Raw genomic sequence first — 19,734 nt, 5'->3', positions numbered from 1 at the left:
TTATGCTAAATATTTAAATGGCTACCTGTATTTTTTTTTTATAATATTGTATGAATTTTTTTTGTCACTTAATTTGTGTATTATTTAAGATATGAGTAATAGGATATGGTATGATTGACATTTTTCTATAGTTTTCACATTCTTTGATAATTTTCATTTCCTATTTTATTTATTTATTTACTTACTTATTTACTTATTATTTTATTTTCGTTTAAAGAAATAATAAATTATCGCTTTAAATTGTAAATGTTTCGAAAAGAACAGATTTTAAAATAAAGTGATGAAAAAGAATGAAAAGGTGTTTAAAAAATATTTCTGCATATATAATATATGCAAGTACACAATTATTGCTATTATAGGATTTGTAACAATTTGGAATATGATAAAATGTGAAAAATTTAACCAAAAATATATTTTTTTAAATTTTCATTTTAAAATATAAAAGCAAAATATGGTTGGTTTATGTCTTGCCTATCCACACCCTAAATGTGGAATTGGCAATCTCCAGTTTATATATTTAAAAAATTGCACAAAATATGAAAAGGTATATACATAAAAAAGTAAGACGGTGAAATAAATAAAGAAAATACAACATGCACACACACATATATATATATGCTTGAATGTGTGGGATAATTTTGTTCATGCGAAAAAAAAAGTGAAAACTTTCACAATGTACTACTTTTAATCCCAATCACACCATTTTTAGCATTTTCTATTTACAATCTCAAAACCAAATTCTTCATATTCTTTTCTTGTAACAAAAAAAGAGTTGAAGTTTTTAAAAGATGATAATATGCTTCCTCCTTTCCATGAAGAATATTTCTTAAAATCTTTTCCATTATTTAATACTTGATAATTTTGGAAGTTACCATTATTCATCATATCTAAATTAGCAAATTCGTTGATAAACCTTTCATTAAAATTTTGGAATAATGTAGATGATCCTGTTAATATAATATTATTCAATAATTCGTGTCTGTGTTCAATGGACTTAATATTTTGTAACATATTAAATAATGTAGTAGGTATACCTTCAAATGTTTGTTCTTTTGTATACAAATTATTTAAATGGCTATTTATGGTTGTATCATTTAATAATGATGGTGTAAAAAATATTTCACAAGCTATGTTAGTAAATTTTGTTATATTAATATTTTGCCCATCTGGTAATATATATATATCGACATTCTCATTAAATGTCATATTTTTTGCTTTATTTATTTCATTTTCACTATTTGCTACTTCACATAAATAACTTTTTAAATCTCTCAAAGGGATATACTTTGCTTTGGTATAATAATCAATATGAACATTATCACTATTATAGCTATCTTTTTTATTTGTGTGCATATTTTTGTCCTTATGAGATTCATAATATGGAACAAGAGATGAATTATTATGCTTTTGTAGTAACTCCTCTAAAAACATATCTACACTTGTACCCCCAATATTATATATATTATAATTTTTATCATCAATTATACCATCACTACATATCGAAAAATCAGTATAACAAGAGCCAACATCAACAACAGAGCAGACTTTTTTATTATATGCAAATCCAGTTAATATAGATTTTGAATTAAAATAAATAGCTGGAATTTTATATTTTTCAAATAATAATTCAGCAATTTTTGTTTTAATTTGTTTATTTCTTTTATTAGGTAAAGAAAATACATAAGGGAAATTTTCCATGTTTTCATTTAATCCACAACTAACATTATTATACTTATTCAACATATTTTTAATCCCACAAATATCGATATAACTGTTTTCAAGTACATCAAGATCAAAATAGCCATTTTCTTCAGTCCATTCTTTTAAAGTAGACATTAAATTATTTGCATCATTAGTAATATGGTTATAATTATTTTGTTCCGAATCAGTTTGGGCATTATTTATTACTTCAGTATAATTTTTATCGTTTTCATTAATATTATCAGTGTCGATATATTCATTTCCAGTGTCTGTTTGTTTATATAACTTGTTACCTATAAAACCTTTGATCCTATTTTGTATCAACTTATATACTGATCTATCACCATTTATATTCATAAAAAGTATTTTTTCTAAAACATCTTCATTAATATTAAAATTATTTTTATTATCTAGATATAAACAATTTTTTAGTTTGATATTTTCACGTGGTTGTAAATAAAATAGGGGATATATTAAATTAAACATATAAAATTCATTTTTTGTGCATAAGCATTTTCTATATATTTCATTTTTTATTTTTTCTTCCAAATCTAAAGGGACTCCAACATTTGAACTAAAAATACTTTTAGGATTTTCATCCCCTGAATAGCCAATTTTTGTATTTTCAAACCCCAAATCGATAACTATACTAGAAACGTCGCTATACTGAGCCATTTATTCATATATACGAATTTATATTTTTTTTTTAATACACGTGGGGAGGGGGAAGCGTGTACTTATACACAATTACGATCGTATTTTATGAGCATGCGCATGTATATATAAATACGTGAATAAACAAATGTATAAAAATATATATCATATATTGGTGTAGCTGAAAAATGCTTAATCAAAGTACTTTTCTTACACCGAAACAAAATTCTCAAATTCAACTATATTACATATGAATATATAAAGCATTTGGAACATCACCATACATAATTGTAGATATATTTACATAGCAACTGGGAGAATATAAATGCAAGGAAATAAATATAACAATTATGATTGTAATTTCAATAATAATCAAAAAGGGAGTAATTAAAAAATGGATTTTAAAATGTTTTAAATTAAGTAATATGTACACATATGTATATAATCACACACAAAAAAAGTAATAAAATAAAAATTAAATCATTCATAATTTTATGAACGGGTCATAAAATTATAATACAATATAAGCAAATAACTAAAAGGGAACATAAAAAATTTTATGAACTGTTAATAAAAAAAACATGTATATTTAAATATGAATTATTACGCTATATATTATTATATATTTATTTTTACTTGAATATAAAGGTCAAAGAAAGTGAAAACATAAAGCCATCATAAATTGGCTATATATATTATATTTATTTATATATTAGAGCATTTCTATAAATATGAAAAAGTTACTTTATTTTTTTTTTACAATATAATATATATATGTAATATATGCACGTAGTATATATACATAATTGAAGAAAACTATTTAGGATACATTTCAAATATTTTTTCCTTTCCTCTTTTAAAGCTGTTTAATAATTTATTTAACTCGATCACTACATATATGTATAATTATGTTGGTATTATTATTTATTTCTACAATTTTATTATTTTCTTATTTTTTGTTTTTCTATTTTTTATTTTATATATTTTTATTATATTTTATTTATTACAATTTTTTAGATCATATATGCATGGGGATGTTGTATTGGAAAAATTTAATATACGTCGTGTCTCATTACCGTAAAGGAAAAAATAATCACCATTACATATTTCAAAAAAGTATATCATGATATGTGGGTTAAAGAAAAGAAAATGTTAATATATAGGAAAATGCTAATATATAGGGGTTATAATTATATATCCCCCCCTTTATGACATAAATATTAATTTGTGTATGTATTGATTGAAAAGGCTAAGCAGCACTTATATTTTCCCTCCCCTTTTCTGCTGGTTAAAAAAGGAAAATAAATATCGCATAATTTTTAAGTAACAAATTCGAATTGGTTATATATATATATACTTAATACATTTATACAAAATAAAATGGATTAAAATAAGGTTAAGGCGGATTATAGTTAGAAATTTTAATTAAAAAAAAATGCATATATAGTAAAAAAAAAAAATCCAAAGAATAGGCAATTAAAAAAGTAAATAAATTAAGGGATGAGTGGGTAATGTATATATACGGAAAATTTTAACCTTCAAATTATAAAACAATATATTGTAGATATGTGCATAATTTTTATGTATATATATTTATTATGGAAAATTCTTTTACATAAAAGAGTATAGCACATTTTAAGAGACTAGCTTGTAATATTTATTTGTGAATTTGGACAATTAATTCATTTAAAGGTTTAAACATAAAAAATTCGCCATTCAACTTAAATACAACATGAAATTTATTTATATTATAAATGCCTTCTTTTGTAAAAAGGATATTAAAAAATATTTTTTTGTGTGTGTGTTTTTTGATTTTTTTAATATGTTTTTGTATTATTCCTACAAAGGTAAAACCATTTATTGAAATAAACTGTTCAGGATTTTTATTTTCTTTTTTATTTATTTCATCATATGTTAATCGAAGAAAATCATTAGGATCGTTGTAATTGTGTATATAGGTATTATGGGCAAAAAGATTGTAAAGTCTTTTTTTTTTTTTATCAATTAATTTATATTTTTGGGTAGGACCTAGTGAAAAATCGGCAATACTATTTTTCTCTAAACTATAGCCTAATTTATCTTCCATATTTTGAATATGATCATTATTTTTATCATTAGATAATGAAGAATAATTCATAACTGATACTTCAAAATGGGGGTCATCACTTTTATAATAACTTTCCGTTATGGGATTATATTTTGACACATTCATTTTTGCACTCATAGAATTTTTTTGAATATTTATTTCATCAGCTAAAATTGATTTATATGAGTAGTGAGAAATTATTTTATTTTTTTCTTCGATTTTATCTACTTTCATTTGATTTTCGATATGATCATTTTTTATAAAATTTTCAGATTCGATGTTTTTAATTTCTTTGGTTATATGTTCATATATTTCGGAAAAATCGGAATTATGGTCAGAACTTTGTTCGCTATTTTGTTCATAAACATTTTGACCTTCATAATCAACATGCATATATTTACCATCTATAGGTTCTGTATTTTCATCACTAAAACTAGTATCACTTGCTTTATCATCAATTTGTTCGACTGTAGATAGAAAGTGCATTGCTTCCATTTCTCTAGCATGTACATAACAATCAAAAATGTCGATGTTTGAATTATTATGTATGTTAATTCCAATTTTTATAAGTTTGTCATTTTGATTATTTATAAATATATCTTTATCAAATGGGTCGACCGAAAAAGTTAATATATCATTGGAAAAGGTTATCTTTTTTTTTATATATCCTTTTTTTAAAACACCAGATTGGTTCGATATCCAATTTATATTTACAAAAAAGGAAGTATGAAGGGAGGGTATTAAACTGTCTACATGGTTCATGGAATGATGTTCTAGCATGTTGTTTTGCATAATGCTTTTATCTGAATAGAACAACGATGTAAGAGTTTGATTTTTTTTAATAAATAAAATATTTGACGAATAAAAATTAAATAGTTTTATATATTCATTCACATCCTCTTTAGATTCCTTTTTTTCTGTAAAATTGGTGTATATGTGTTTTCCTTTATCTGTGTTATTGCAATTATGTTCCAGATGTAAATTATATAAATAAATTCCATTTTTACATAAGTTGTGAAAAAGGAAATAAATAAAATTTTGTTCGCTATTATGTTTATTTAAAGGGTATGTGATAAGTTTAATTATGGGCATAACATTAACCATTTTGAGAAATAAGTAGGAAGATTCTTTTTTTTCAAGTAATATATCAGGGTATGATAAAGAAGTATTATTTGTCTGCTTATTTGAATTAGAAGAATTATTTATATCATTTCCACATAACATAGTTATAAGACATTTATGGAATCCGCTATATGTTGAATCAACCTTAAGATATAAAACAAATGTATCATGTTTTTTTAAATTTCCCTTTATTTTTATATTTTGTATATTTTTATTTTTAAACTTTTGTTTAAACACGGAACAATTATTTATATCCACAAACTCTTCACAATATAATTCGTTATCAACAAAAATTGGGTTATCACTATTTTGTTCTTCCTTATAAGAATCACATTTTTGCAACGAATTTGATGTATTTTTTAAAATATCAAATGTTGTATTATCATTATAATCAACCTTATAACATGTAAACAAATTACAAGGTGTTATACACAAATTCAGATATGTCAAAGGTATTGATGAATGATTGGCAATTTTAAATTTGATTTCCATCTCTTCTCCTTCTAATAATTCTATTAAATCTATTTCATAATTATTTTGTTTTTTTCGATTTTTTGAATAAATATTTTCAAATATAAAATCAAATAAATATGTTTTATCATATATATAATATAATAATCTATGATCTATTTCATAATTATCTGTTTTTTTTAAACTTCTTTTTTGAAGCATTCCTATATTATTCGACCATATATATTTATTATGTTCTTTATATAACTTTTTAATAATTTTATTTTTTTGTATATCATCATCAACATTAAATATTTCATCATATTTTAATTTATGCATTTTGTCGAACTTTTTGTTTAACTGCTTTAGTCCATGCGTGTATAAATTTTGATATGTCTTTACGAGTCCAAACAGATCCCAAACAATTCCTATACACGTTGAAAATTATGAAATATTAAGAAAGGGAAGTAGATAAAACAATAATTAACATATATAGATGTAACAAAAAGGGAAACATACCTGAAATAAAAAGTAATCCATGTCTGAGGGGACGAAGATATAAAGTGAAAGTACGAGATTCTTTTGGTTCTAGGATAAGGATTTTTTTTTCAACAATAATATCTTGATTTATTTTTTGATTATAAAAATATGCACATAGATGTGTGCCTTGACATTCTACTTTTGTATGAAGTGGATTGATCAAAGTAAAAGTTACAAAAATAAAATCACCTTTCGATGCATATTGAATATATTTATTATTAATTTGAAGTTCTTGTTTAGAAAAATTGGTTTGATATATATTTTTAATTTGAGCGTTGTTTGAAAATTCGATACTGTTTTTAAGTTTTTCTCTTAACTCGTTTATATATGAAATAAACAGATTCTTATTTTCGATGCAAGAAAACGGAGATATATTAACTGACTTTTGAAAAAAAACATCACCTTTATTAGTACAGCTATGTGTGTCAATATGTATATCATTTTGATTTACCTTCTCAGATGCATCGATGTTGTCGTTTTGTATATTTTGATCACTCTCTATGGTGCATACTTCGGTATTTTCTAAATCTATAGAGTTGTTATATACTGAATTTATAAAATTTTTATAAGTAATAAATAAATAATTTAAAGAATTAATATGATCATTAGAAATATGGTTTATATCTTTTGTCATAATGCTATACATATCTTGTATAGTTGTATTATAATTTTTGATTTTAAATAAATTATTTTCAAAAATATCAAAATAATTAATATTATTTATGCTATTATTATTTTTTAATTTATATATATTTGTTTTAGAAACATAAATTGAATTTGCAAATAAACTTTCATCATTTCGTTGACATATTAATGGAATTTTTAAATTCAAAGGTTTTATAATATCATCAGGATTATGTTTATTAAATGTGTATGCTGTATTACTATTTTCATGTCCATCGATCTGTTTTTTTTTTTCACAATCTTTGTCATTTTCATGATTGGTGTCGTTGAAAATGGAATCGATTTCTGAAAATGAATTGATTTGTTTTCCATTCGGTTTCGTAAAAAGATTCAATACCTTATCCATGTATATTTTATAAACATATGCAAATTCCCTTATAAAGTTAATTTCTTTATCAACTGAAATTGAATATATATCTATATTCTTGTTAAGTATATAGGATTGTTCATAGTATTTAGATATAGAATTTAAAATACATATATAATGTTGTAATGCTTCATAATATAGATTTATGCTAAATGCTTGTCTAGCCATCATAAAATGTAAATGTTCATATATATGTTTCATTTTTTTTTTTTCATATTTTTTTAAAGATTTTGAATAGCAAAATAAAGCTAATTTTTTAAATCCACATTTATTAAATGTATGTCCAGCTAATGTCAAATCGAACAAGTATTTTCTGGATTTATATTTTTGATCATTTTCTTCTATCTCGCTCATTAGGTTTATTTTTTTTATATTTTCAAGACTTGAAGTACGGTCCCTATTTTGTGCATAAACACTACCTCGGTGCATGTTTTGACAATTTTGTGCATAAACACTATCTCGGTGCATGCTTTGACAATTTTGTGCATAAACACTATCTCGATGCATGTTTTGACAATTTTGTGCCCCGCTTTCCAAACTATTCTTCGTATTATACATTACTGAACTGTCATTTCCAGATGCACTATCTTGAAGACCATTCTTATCACTATTTAGTGAGCTTGCTTGATTATTATAAGTTAGTTTTTTTTCTAAATCAGTGGGTTCTTTCATTTGGGAATGCATAGATGTTTCTCTCGCTTTATCAATTATATTTTTATTTTTCGTTGGTTTCGGTTTTTTATAACTGTATGTAATCTGCTCTAGTAATAAAGCTGATCTAATATTATTAATTTGAAATTCCAATTTGCTTATATTATTTCGTGTGCTAATTTTGTCGTCAACACATGAGAAATCAAAATTTGCATTAATAAGTATATTAACTGGTTCATCTGTTTTAATATCACAAATTATGGACATATAATAATTAAGTATAGAACATATAAACATGTTGTTTAGATAAAATATTTTATAATACATTTGATAACTCATATCTAGGTAATATAATATATCTTTTTTATTTACATTGTTCATATTAAAAATACACAAACTAAATAACTCATATAGGCTTGCTAAATAAGCATATTCTTTACTATGTTTAAATTCGCTGATACATATTTTTAATATATTATAAGACAGTTCATATTCTTCTAAAATAAAATAAATATCACTTAAAGTTTTATACATATTTTCTAATGAATCTTTATTATATGTTTTTATTCCACTTTCTTCAACATTTTCTATTTTTGACACATTTTTTAGATTTCCATCTTCTTTATTTTTAGCTAATGCACCTTCATAATTATCATTTCCAGCGACACTAGAACTCGGATCCTTATCATAATTTTCTGACTCATTTTCATAAGTAGAATAATTTGTTTGACTATTATTAGGGTTAGCAGTTTTCCCATCAGTTATTTGTAAACCTTTTAAATGTGTTTTTCCTTCATGCATATCTAAATTAGGAGCTAGCACATTTTGTGCTGCTGTCATAATAGCATTGCTAGTTTGTTCAGCAACATATAAAGCTGCATCAGATGTAGTAAAATTAAATTTCGTTTTTTTCCACATAAATTTTAATTGACTCTTTATACTTTTTTTATTACTTAATATGAGGTTATTTATATTATTAGTGATTGTAGTGATATATGAAAGAACTCTTGTTTTTACAAAATTATGTATAAACATTTTTAACGATATAATATCTATATGATTTAAACATGAACAGAAATATATATTGTCAATATATAGAGGTGTATTTTTACTTATATATATTATATTATCTGAATTTATATATTCATAAATTTTATTTAAATCAGTTGATAATTCTTTTTTTTTTTTTTGAAAATCTTCTATATCTTTAACACCTTTAAAAACGGATATATTATTATTATTATTGGTAATTTCTTTAAAAGGGTTTGCAACTAAATAGTTTGCATAAAATGTTTGAATATGATTAAGTTTGATGTAATGTTCTGGTTGTAATTCATTTGGGTGTTTGCTATTTTCATACTGTGCATGATCAGAATGTTTGTCTTTCCCATCGCTTTCTACTGTTTGTCCATATTGATATATATTTTGGTTTTCGATTAAGTTATGTTCATTATGCTTTTCATTTGGGTTGTTTATATTGCTTGATGGGGGATTATGATAATTTAAATTTATTTGCGATTCTTTATTATTATAGTACTTATCCCATGCATCTATAAATCTTCGAGCTTTTATAATTAATAGATGACATTTATAGTTTAAAAAATTTGATTGAATATTTACAAAAATTTTTTGAACCTCTGTTTCTATTTCATCATCGTCACTATTTGACACATGTAGTAATATTATGCATTTAGGAATATTTGAATTAATATATACATTATTTTTTTTAATGTTATAATTAATCATAGATTTATATAAATTAATAATATCGTTATCTTTGGTACTGCATATGCATATGATACCTAATGGGGAGACAGACAAACTATTATATAGATGCATATACTTCCATGAAGTTTTAAAATAATTATAAAACCAAGGTAAAAAAAAAGCATTATATTTTTGTATACGAGTTATATTATTTTGTTCGGAAGAATCAGATGCAGTAGAATCATTTATATATTGACTAGATCTATTTTTTTCATTTTTCGCATTAAATTTTCCAACAGTTTGATTTGCATTATATAATGAATATTGGCTTTGTCTTTGTTTTATATCATTTTTGATATCTTTAGGAACAATCTTAGAATTTAAACATAAGTTTTCAAAATATTTTATATTCGTATAAATATTATCCTTATTATTTTTATTAAAATATGCATCTAAATTAGATTTATTATATATGTCGGAATATTGTGGTTCATTGTATGAAATATTATCTATTAATACTTTTTCAATGTGTTCTAATTTTAGATTTTCATAATCTTCTACATCTATAAAAGATACCTTAAAATTTTTATTACTTAATATCTTTTCAGATAATATATTATTTTTATTTATGTAATTTATATTAATATTTGCATTTAAACTTAAATCAACATTTTCTTTTTCATCAATTATTAAATAATCAGATCCCCCCAATGGATTTAGTAATTCATTTATATTTAATCCAAGAAAAAATGCAATTTCTCTTTTTACTGTTCTACTACTATTAGTCAATATTGGAGATACATATATATCCTTTATAATATTTTTTAATTCCTCTTCGATGATATGCGCCATTCTATATCTTGATCATGTCAAATAAATGTTGGTTATATAATTTTATTAATGTGCTGCTGTTCTGATAAATCTATAAAGGCGAGTTTAAAAAATTTCTAAACTTGATATCCAAAAAATGTTATAAAACCAATGGTAAGCGCCTGAATTTTTGATATTTGAAAGTTGACAGACAAAATAGGGAAGGAACAAAATATGTGATCATATATATACTTCATTAAAGAGATATATTTACATTTTGTTTTTCACGAACTCTTGTGTGCGCTATTATTTGGGTGTTTTGTTTTCTTATGTATGATTATATTTCATTGCAGCGTTGTATGTTGTAATTTAACTGAACTATAAATTACAATTTTAATGTAACATATACATATATATATCCATTTTTACGTTTTTAAATTTATAAACAAATATTCATCTATTTTATATTCAAATAATATAAGAACTGTATAATTATATATACATTTGTTATAAGTAAAAAAAAGAAAAGGATAGATTAAACTATATTATCCTTTTCTTTTTTATTTAAAATTTGGTACGTTGAAGGAAATAAGTAAAATGGCTGTTAACAAAATAATAATACTCTAAAAATGTATAGAGAAATATTAAAAAAATTCGAATACTCATACAAACATAATATATAAATGTAAAATATATTTATATATACATATTTAATAAAGAATGAAAAAAGCATTTATTAATATGTTTGATAAAAAATAATTGCTCAGGAAGAGTTTAAAAATATGATGATATAGCGTGGGGGAATAAATTGTATATATAATATCTATACATATGTAGAAATTCATATAACATAATTAAATAGAATGAAGTTTGTGAAAACAAAAATTGTTAAATATATTAAGTATGCAATTTTTATGGAATATGAATAAGTACATATATACAATTAATAATATGTGTATAATATAATATTATTTATTTCCCTTTTTTTGTTTACTATTAAATCCACAAAATGGGATAAAATATGCATGTATATTTTGTATGTGTATTTAGTGCATGGTTATGGAAATATGATTATGAATATTCATAAAAAAATATAAAAGTAGAAATAGGAAAAAAATATAGGATGAAGGAAAATTCAAACATAAAATATGATTATATATATATATACAATCATAGAATGTAATATTTCCATTTTTTATTATATATATTATATGCATATTTTATTATTTTTATTTATTTTGTTCATATTTGTAGAGTCTCAAATATAGTTATGAATATATATATAGTTGTGTTTACGAATTATGTCATTAAAAAAGATTACAAATTTATAAGCCTCTTTACATAAGAGAAAAACTTTTTGTATATTACCAGCTTTTGGTGTTGTACATGCATTGTTCATAATATTTATGTTTGTTAATAATGTTTTAGTTTTTTTTATTATTCATAAATATATTTTATACCAGAAGGGAAAACATTGGAATTATTTCCAAACATTTTGACTGGCCATTGCATATGTATGTATAAGGTTATAAAATAGAGAATATTTTATTTTATAAAAAATAAAAATAGGATATTGTCTACTGAAGAAAATTAAGCATATTAGTTGGGTTATATCTCGACGGGGAATAAAAATAAGTCTATAATAGCTAGCTGTGAAAAAAATACATAATAAATATGTACATGCATAGGTACAGATTTTACGTGCCCATAATATATTAATAGAATAGATCGATCCGCATATTTGCAAATTAATACACAATAAGAGAATAAGAAAAACGCGGGGAGCTACCTTTTTTCTGCACACATGTTTGTTAAAAAAAATGGATGAAGTGGAAAAGTTGATAGAGGAATACATTTCACCTGAACAGGCAATGTTCCGTTATGGAAAAGAAAAAAAAATAGAACTAATTTACGAAAAAAATAAAGATAAAGAAGAAAAAAAAATAAGAAATGAGATACTAAAAAAGCTAGTTGATTTTATAGAAAATGACTCAAAAAAGGATGAAGAGAAAACAGAAAAACGTGAAGAGAATGACTGCACATCCAGTGCAATAACTACCAGTGTAGAGTGTAAAAATGACATGACCTGTTCAGAAAAAAAAGGGTTAATTGATCAGAAAAAAAAAAATAAAAAGCTAATTGACATTATTATGTATTTAAAGAAATACAACTTTTGCAATGAAAATATAAAAAGAGGGACATCAGTAAATTTAATTTCTCAATTATTTGAAGAAATATATTTTATAGAATTAGAAATAGAATATTTTAGAGCTATTGTTCATTTTTTTATTAAAAAAATTGAAGATTGGCATTGCATAAATGGCGTTTTAAATTTTTTTTTAATTATTTTTGATCGATATAAAGACAAAATCGAAGAAATGCGATACTGTGATGAGATTACGGAAGAATATAAGGAATTATTTATTTCAAAAAATAAAAAAGGGAAACATAATATGAATAATACTAATGATAAAAATAAAATAATGGGTAGCGAAAATGAAGAAATAAATGAAAATACAATATCAAATTATTATAACAATTATAATAGTGAAAACGAAAGTAATGAATCCTGGAGAAGTAGTTGTGAGGGTCAACATGAAAGATATAATAGACGAGACAACGATTTTGAAGAATCCGAAAATGAAGAAGAATCTGAAGATGAAAAAATTAAAGAGAATAATACTTGTATTGTTTATAAAATTATGAAAACAATATTTAAGCATGTATTTGCACCAAGTTATTTACAAATAGTAAGACTAAAATATTATAAAATAATTTTAATATCGCTAGAACATTTTAAAAATGAAATACAAAATATTCCAAACTTTATTAATAAAATACAAGTACAATTAGAAGGTGAATCTGATCCTAGAAATATTTTGGTTCTATTTGACATCATATATATATTATGCAACAAGTATATATTACCTCTTAGTGACAACTCGCCAATGATAAACATTTACGACGGCGTTGACAATGCAGAAAATGCTGAGAATGAAGAAGTTAAGAAAGAACACGCTAGCGGCATATTTTCATGGGAAAAAGAAAATGAATATTTAAAATCATTGATAGATATAGCATTTTATTACTTCCCTATCGAATTTATCAACAACGATGGGCGGTATGATTGTGTAAGTGAAAAGGATTTACAAGATTCTTTTATAAAATGTTTGAAATCAAATAAAAGGTTGGGAAGTTATATAATTGTAAACATATTAGACCATTTTTATAATTCAGAAAATGAAGAAATCAGTGAAAAAAATTTAAAAAACATTTTAGAAACTTTAAAGATATGCGTTCCATTTTATGGATCCGATTGTTGTTCTCAATATATAACTACCGTTTTAGGATTAATAGAATTAGAATGTATTGAAAATAATAATGATGAAAATATGATTAACTATTTAATTGAGATCCTGTTAATATTTATAAATTTATTAAATAAAGAAAATAATAATAAAAAAAAGTATAATTTATTTAATAAATATTTTATAAGCACTTTTAAGAAATATCAAACATATATAATATTACATAGATGTATGTATGAAGGAATAGATTATGATATGTCCAATTTTGTAAATTTAGAAAACAATGACATATTTTCAAACACGGATAGTAAGGAGTATATAAGTAGTTTTTTTCTTAAAAACAAAGATGAAGAGAAAGGTGAAGAAAATATGTGCGAACTTGATAATGATCTACAAACAACAGTAGACAAAAAGTTTGACATATTTTCAAATGACATTCATGATAGTGACTTGCTATATGATTGGGACGTTTCAGAAGATGATCTAAATATTGGAAACGGTGAAGAATATGGAAAATATGAATATGATAAAATGGAGGGAAGTGAAAATAGTGATAAAAATATTTTATCTATATTAAAAGAAAAAAATGAGATTGATAAAATGAATGAACAAAAAGAAAAAGAAAAAAAAAAAAATAAAATAAAGGTAGATAAGTTTTATGTAATTGAAAAAATATTAACTCCTATTGCAAGTAGTAATACATACATCTTTTTGTCGATCCTAAAGTTGATAATTATTCCGATTATTAAAGAATGCTATTGTATGATTAAAATTTTGAATCATCAAAATGGGAAAGAAAAAGAGAAGGAAAAAATATGGAACTTATTTGTGATATATATAAAATTTGTAGATAGCTTGATAGAGAAAAGTGTCAAAATTGATGAAGTAGTATCACTAAGAATTAGTTTCATATATGAAATATATACACTAATAAACATGCTTAACGATGGAAAAGATGACATATTTTACAACCATCATAATAGTGGGCTACAAATTTTTAATATTTTTACAAACTTTTTATGTATGCACAATATTGGAAGTGAAAAAAGTCAGGAAAAGAAGCAGATCAACTATTTCTCAAACGAAATAAAAACAGTAAATGATTATAACCAGATTTACAATTGGGAATATTTGCTATTTTATAAATCGTTGTTATCCTTTTTCTATATCATTGAATTTCATCCCTTTAAAGTTCGAGACCAAATTGTGATGTCTTACAAGAAGGGAAAAAAAAAGACAGAGGAAAAAGAACGTGTCAAATATGAAGAAATAAGTATGAACAGTTTTGAATTTATTGATATATGGAGAAAAGGAATAATTAAAGAGCATATAAATTATGTTAATGATATTAAAGAAAATAATGAAAACATTTTAAATAATAATAAAAATTATAAAAAAAATGATTTATTTTATTTTTTAATTTTAATAAATAAAATAATTAAATATAAATATAAACATATACAAAATTATGTCCATTTTATTTTGTTTAATTTGTCTTTTTTTATTATAAAATTATATTATTCGGAAAGTAAAAATTATCAAATTTATAAAAATTGGCTAGCCATTTTTTATGAAGTTAACATAAATTATATGATTTTTCTAACAACCAACATATCTTCATTTATTTTGAAACATTTTTATAATTATGTAAATAGAATGAAAAATATTTTCTTAAAACTTCATCACTCAGACTCTATACATGATATTTCACAAGACTTGATAAATACAGATTTAAAGGAAAACGACATATTTTTAGATTCCCCAAATGATAACACCAATAATGAAGAACCTTACTGCTTTTATATGACCAGCTCAAATATTGAATCAAAAAAAAGTAATGTAGACCCTTCAGAAGATAAACTTACAAAATTTCCAGATTACTCATCATCGATTGAAGACTTTAGAAATTTTATAAAAGAGTGTGGCAAAAATGATATGCTTTCCAAACAAAGGATGCTTATCTATGGTTCTAAATCGGTTCCCAACCTATTTCATGAAGTAGATAGCAAAATGGAGGGGAATACATTCGATTCAAAAATGAATAAAACAAAGGCGCAGACTGAAAATAGATTAATAAAAATTGTAATAAATGAAAAAGTAAAAAAAGAAAATATTATTTCTTTTTATTTTTCCTTTCTTCTTCATATATGCTATTTTTATGCACATTGCCTTTATGAAAAAGGTGTTGGTTTATATGAGAATGATTCAAAAGTTGAAACAATACAAAATATTAAGGATGATAAAAATGAAATTCGTAATAAAGTAAGAAATATATATGAAGGTAAAGAAGAGTTATATAGTTCCTATATGTATGTAAACATTTTTGAAATCGTTGAATTATGTATAAAATATATATATGAAGAAAAAATAGTAAGAGATATATTTATAGATGCTTTAAATAAAAAAAAAAAATTATTTTGTGAAACTAATAAGTATGGATGTATCAACCTGATTAATGATAATGAAGATTTATGTTATTATTCAACTTATATAAATGTTTTAAAAAATTATATCAAATTAAATGAAATTAAGAATGTAAAAATTATTAATATTGTTATAAGTATGCTTGAAGATGATCAAAACGATGACTTAAAGGATTGTATTTTGAGTTTTTTAAATAAGTTCTTTTTTTTTACAAAAATATTAAATATAGAAATGAATTCATTTTTATATCTACTAAATGAAATTGTGTCGATGTATAATCTGAATTATAGACACCACAAAGATGAAATAATCTGTGATGACAATTTTCAAAATATTAAAAAAAATAAAATATTATCAACCTATTTATATAATAAGGCAAAAAATTGGATCAATCACATTTTTATATTCCTTAATAATGATAAAAAAACAAAATTTTTAAAAAATATTATTATTAATTCTGTAAATCCAAATCAAGCACCTAAAGAGAAGTATGATATAATACCCATACAAGATAATTACATTTTTACTGAAGGGTTTAAAAATGTTAAGGACCTATTATTATGTAGTAATCCATCTCTGTTATTATTCATTCCTTATGTTGTATCATCTCATATATATATAGAGGAAGAATATACCAACTTACTTTTAAAGTTGTGTATATATATATTTTTGTTTAATATATATAAAGAAAGTATGGGAAGTAAGAATGAAGAGACTTTGGATGATGGGGTGGAACATGCCAATATTTTGATGGAATATAAAATTGAAAATAGTTCTATATATTTAAAAGGCGATATTCAAAATATATTTGATGAAGAAGATATTAAAAAAAGTTTAAATAAAATTAATTTGGAATTATTTAAAAATTTATATAAATCTAGTTTAACAATTATATCAGTTATACTTGCACACAGTTGTATAAATAAAGAGGATGCTTTAAATTTTGTTTATCAACATTTTGATAAAATACAATATTTAAATTTATCTACAAAAAGTTCATTACTCTATAAAAATATCATTGATCAATATACAGAAATTTATAAATCATTTATACATATTAAAAAAGGTGAAAAATTTGATGAACAAAATAATAATTTTTTTATTTTTTTGACTAAACTGTTTGAAGTTAACACTAGCCAAGTTTATCAAAGTAATGATTTTCTATTTTTTTTGTTTGATCAAATTTATTTTATTAATAATAATACAGAAATGGACACATCATTTTATCAGCATATCGAAAAGTGTGATGGTGAAATTCGTATAGTAGGGACATCCTATCTCAAAGGGGGCGATAAAGAAAAGGGTAAGCAACTTTTGATGATAAATAATGATAATGTAAATGATAATAATGCGGTACGATATAATTGGGAATGCTTAGAAAAAGTAGAAAGAGACTCCAATAAATCAGATTTACCTAAAACATACATTATTAGGTTAACAAATTTGAAAAATATAATTTCAAAAAAAAACAAAATTTTAGAAAATGGCAAGGATGAATGCTTTTATTTGAACTGCCATTTTTTCTTTTCTATTTATCAAATATTTCAAACCTTTTATGATCTAACTTTTTATATTAAAAATAGTGAGCAAAATGATATGGAAGAAAATCTTGAAAATTTATATAAAAATATGAACAGCAAGGACGAAAAATGCACATATATAATTTTTTATTTTCATTATATGTCTTATATATATGAAAAGATATATCATAGTATACACCAGATTGACACAAATACATTTTTTGAAGAACATAATTATAATAAAATATATTTTATAAAAAGTATAGAATTTTTTAAATCCTATAAAACAATATTAATTAATTTTATGTATACATTATATAATTATTTATATTTTATTCAGCTAACTAATAAATATATTACTATCACAGAATTTTTGTTTATGCTTAATGATTGGGATGTGTCTATAAAAAATATATTACCATATGATTTTGTAAAAGAAAATGAAAATGTTATAAAATATGTTAATCATTATTGTTTAAATGATAAAATATGTCAAGGTCAGGAGTTGGGTACTAGTTCCTCTTTAGGGGGTCATGAAGATGAAAATTGTGAAAATATTTTGCAAATTTTGAGATATAATAAAAAAGAAAATCGTAATAAATATAATTGTAAATATATTAGTCTTATACATATAATGTCTATTTTTTTATTAAACATGCCTATTGAAGAAGTGCTAACAAATCATTACAACGTTATGAAATTATCAATTTTAAAGGGAATAAATAAAGTTGCAAACTTTTTTATTAACAAGTCAGGTTATTTATATAATAATAAAAGATATATAAATAATGTGTTAAGGAAAAATATTAACATTGTTAAGGATATATTTTCTGATACAACTAAAAATTATAAAAATGAAGAAAAACGAATTTTAGTAAAAAAAATTATATCATTAAATATATTATGCTGTTTACGTTTACTATATCTTATATTTAAACTTTTAAATTATTTTTTAAAATATGAAAATAAAAATGGAAGCATAAATATTGAATCGTGTGAAGATAAAAAGAAAGGTTCTTTAAATAAATATTTACAATTTTTGTTATCATATAAAAATATAATAATTAAGTCAGTGATGAAAATAATGATTTCTGTTCCTTTTGGATTAATTAGATATCTTTGTGTTTGTATTTTTTATCTTCTTTCCTTTTATAATTATCAGTCTTTCCTATCTTATTCCATAATCCAGGATGTAAGTCATTATTATTATATACTATTGTGTGCGCATGCATAATTTGTTTTTTTTTTAATTTACAACATTTTTATAGTGTCTATATATTCGTGTATCATTATAAGCGGCATAAATTTGTATTTTCCAATTTTGGAAAAGTGGTATTTGCATACTTATTAGCTATCTTTATTTTATTTAATTAATTTTTTGTTTTTTTTTCGACTCTTTAGATAAATTGGAACTTATCCGTAGCCTCAAACGACCCACATAAAAACGTTCGAAAAATCGTAATGTTGTGCAGATCGAGATGGATGTAATTATTATTTTATTACAAACATAGATTAATATAATTCGAAGAAAAGTTATATAACTATAATTTTTATATAAATGAGAAATATGCCATATTTGGCAATGGAAAAAAAAGGATGAATGCTGGAATATATAATTCATAAAATATATTAATAAATAATATAACTATGCTTGGTTATTTAAATAAGGAATGTGTAAAATATACGCCAAATTTTTCTCAAATATATTTC

General features: G+C 22.8%; 3 protein-coding genes across 3 annotated transcripts; 1 reads left to right on the top strand and 2 right to left on the bottom strand.

The window, feature by feature from the left end:
- Positions 1 to 705: 705 nt before the first annotated feature.
- PCHAS_1104500 (actin-like protein, putative) lies at positions 706 to 2,376 on the bottom strand (the record flags this gene model as incomplete). Its single annotated transcript, XM_735447.2, has 1 exon — positions 706 to 2,376. One exon carries the CDS (start codon positions 2,374 to 2,376, stop codon positions 706 to 708), a length of 1,671 nt encoding a protein of 556 aa, XP_740540.2.
- A 1,636-nt stretch (positions 2,377 to 4,012) lies between these two features.
- PCHAS_1104400 (trafficking protein particle complex subunit 8, putative) lies at positions 4,013 to 10,814 on the bottom strand (the record flags this gene model as incomplete). The annotated part of the gene is made up of 2 exons (XM_016798521.1): positions 4,013 to 6,441; positions 6,533 to 10,814. The coding sequence occupies 2 exons, from the start codon at positions 10,812 to 10,814 to the stop codon at positions 4,013 to 4,015; spliced, it is 6,711 nt and encodes a 2,236-aa protein (XP_016653916.1).
- Positions 10,815 to 12,592: 1,778 nt separating this feature from the next.
- Positions 12,593 to 19,512, top strand: PCHAS_1104300 (MMS19-like protein, putative; the record flags this gene model as incomplete). The annotated part of the gene is made up of 2 exons (XM_735873.2): positions 12,593 to 19,216; positions 19,426 to 19,512. 2 exons carry the CDS (start codon positions 12,593 to 12,595, stop codon positions 19,510 to 19,512), a joined length of 6,711 nt encoding a protein of 2,236 aa, XP_740966.2.
- Between the last annotated feature and the right edge of the window lie 222 nt (positions 19,513 to 19,734).

This window comes from Plasmodium chabaudi (genome assembly GCF_900002335.3).
Source record: "Plasmodium chabaudi chabaudi strain AS genome assembly, chromosome: 11".
NCBI lineage: Eukaryota > Apicomplexa > Aconoidasida > Haemosporida > Plasmodiidae > Plasmodium > Plasmodium chabaudi.
Note: the sequence above shows the minus strand (reverse complement) of the source record. Positions and strands in the feature narration are given on the sequence as shown.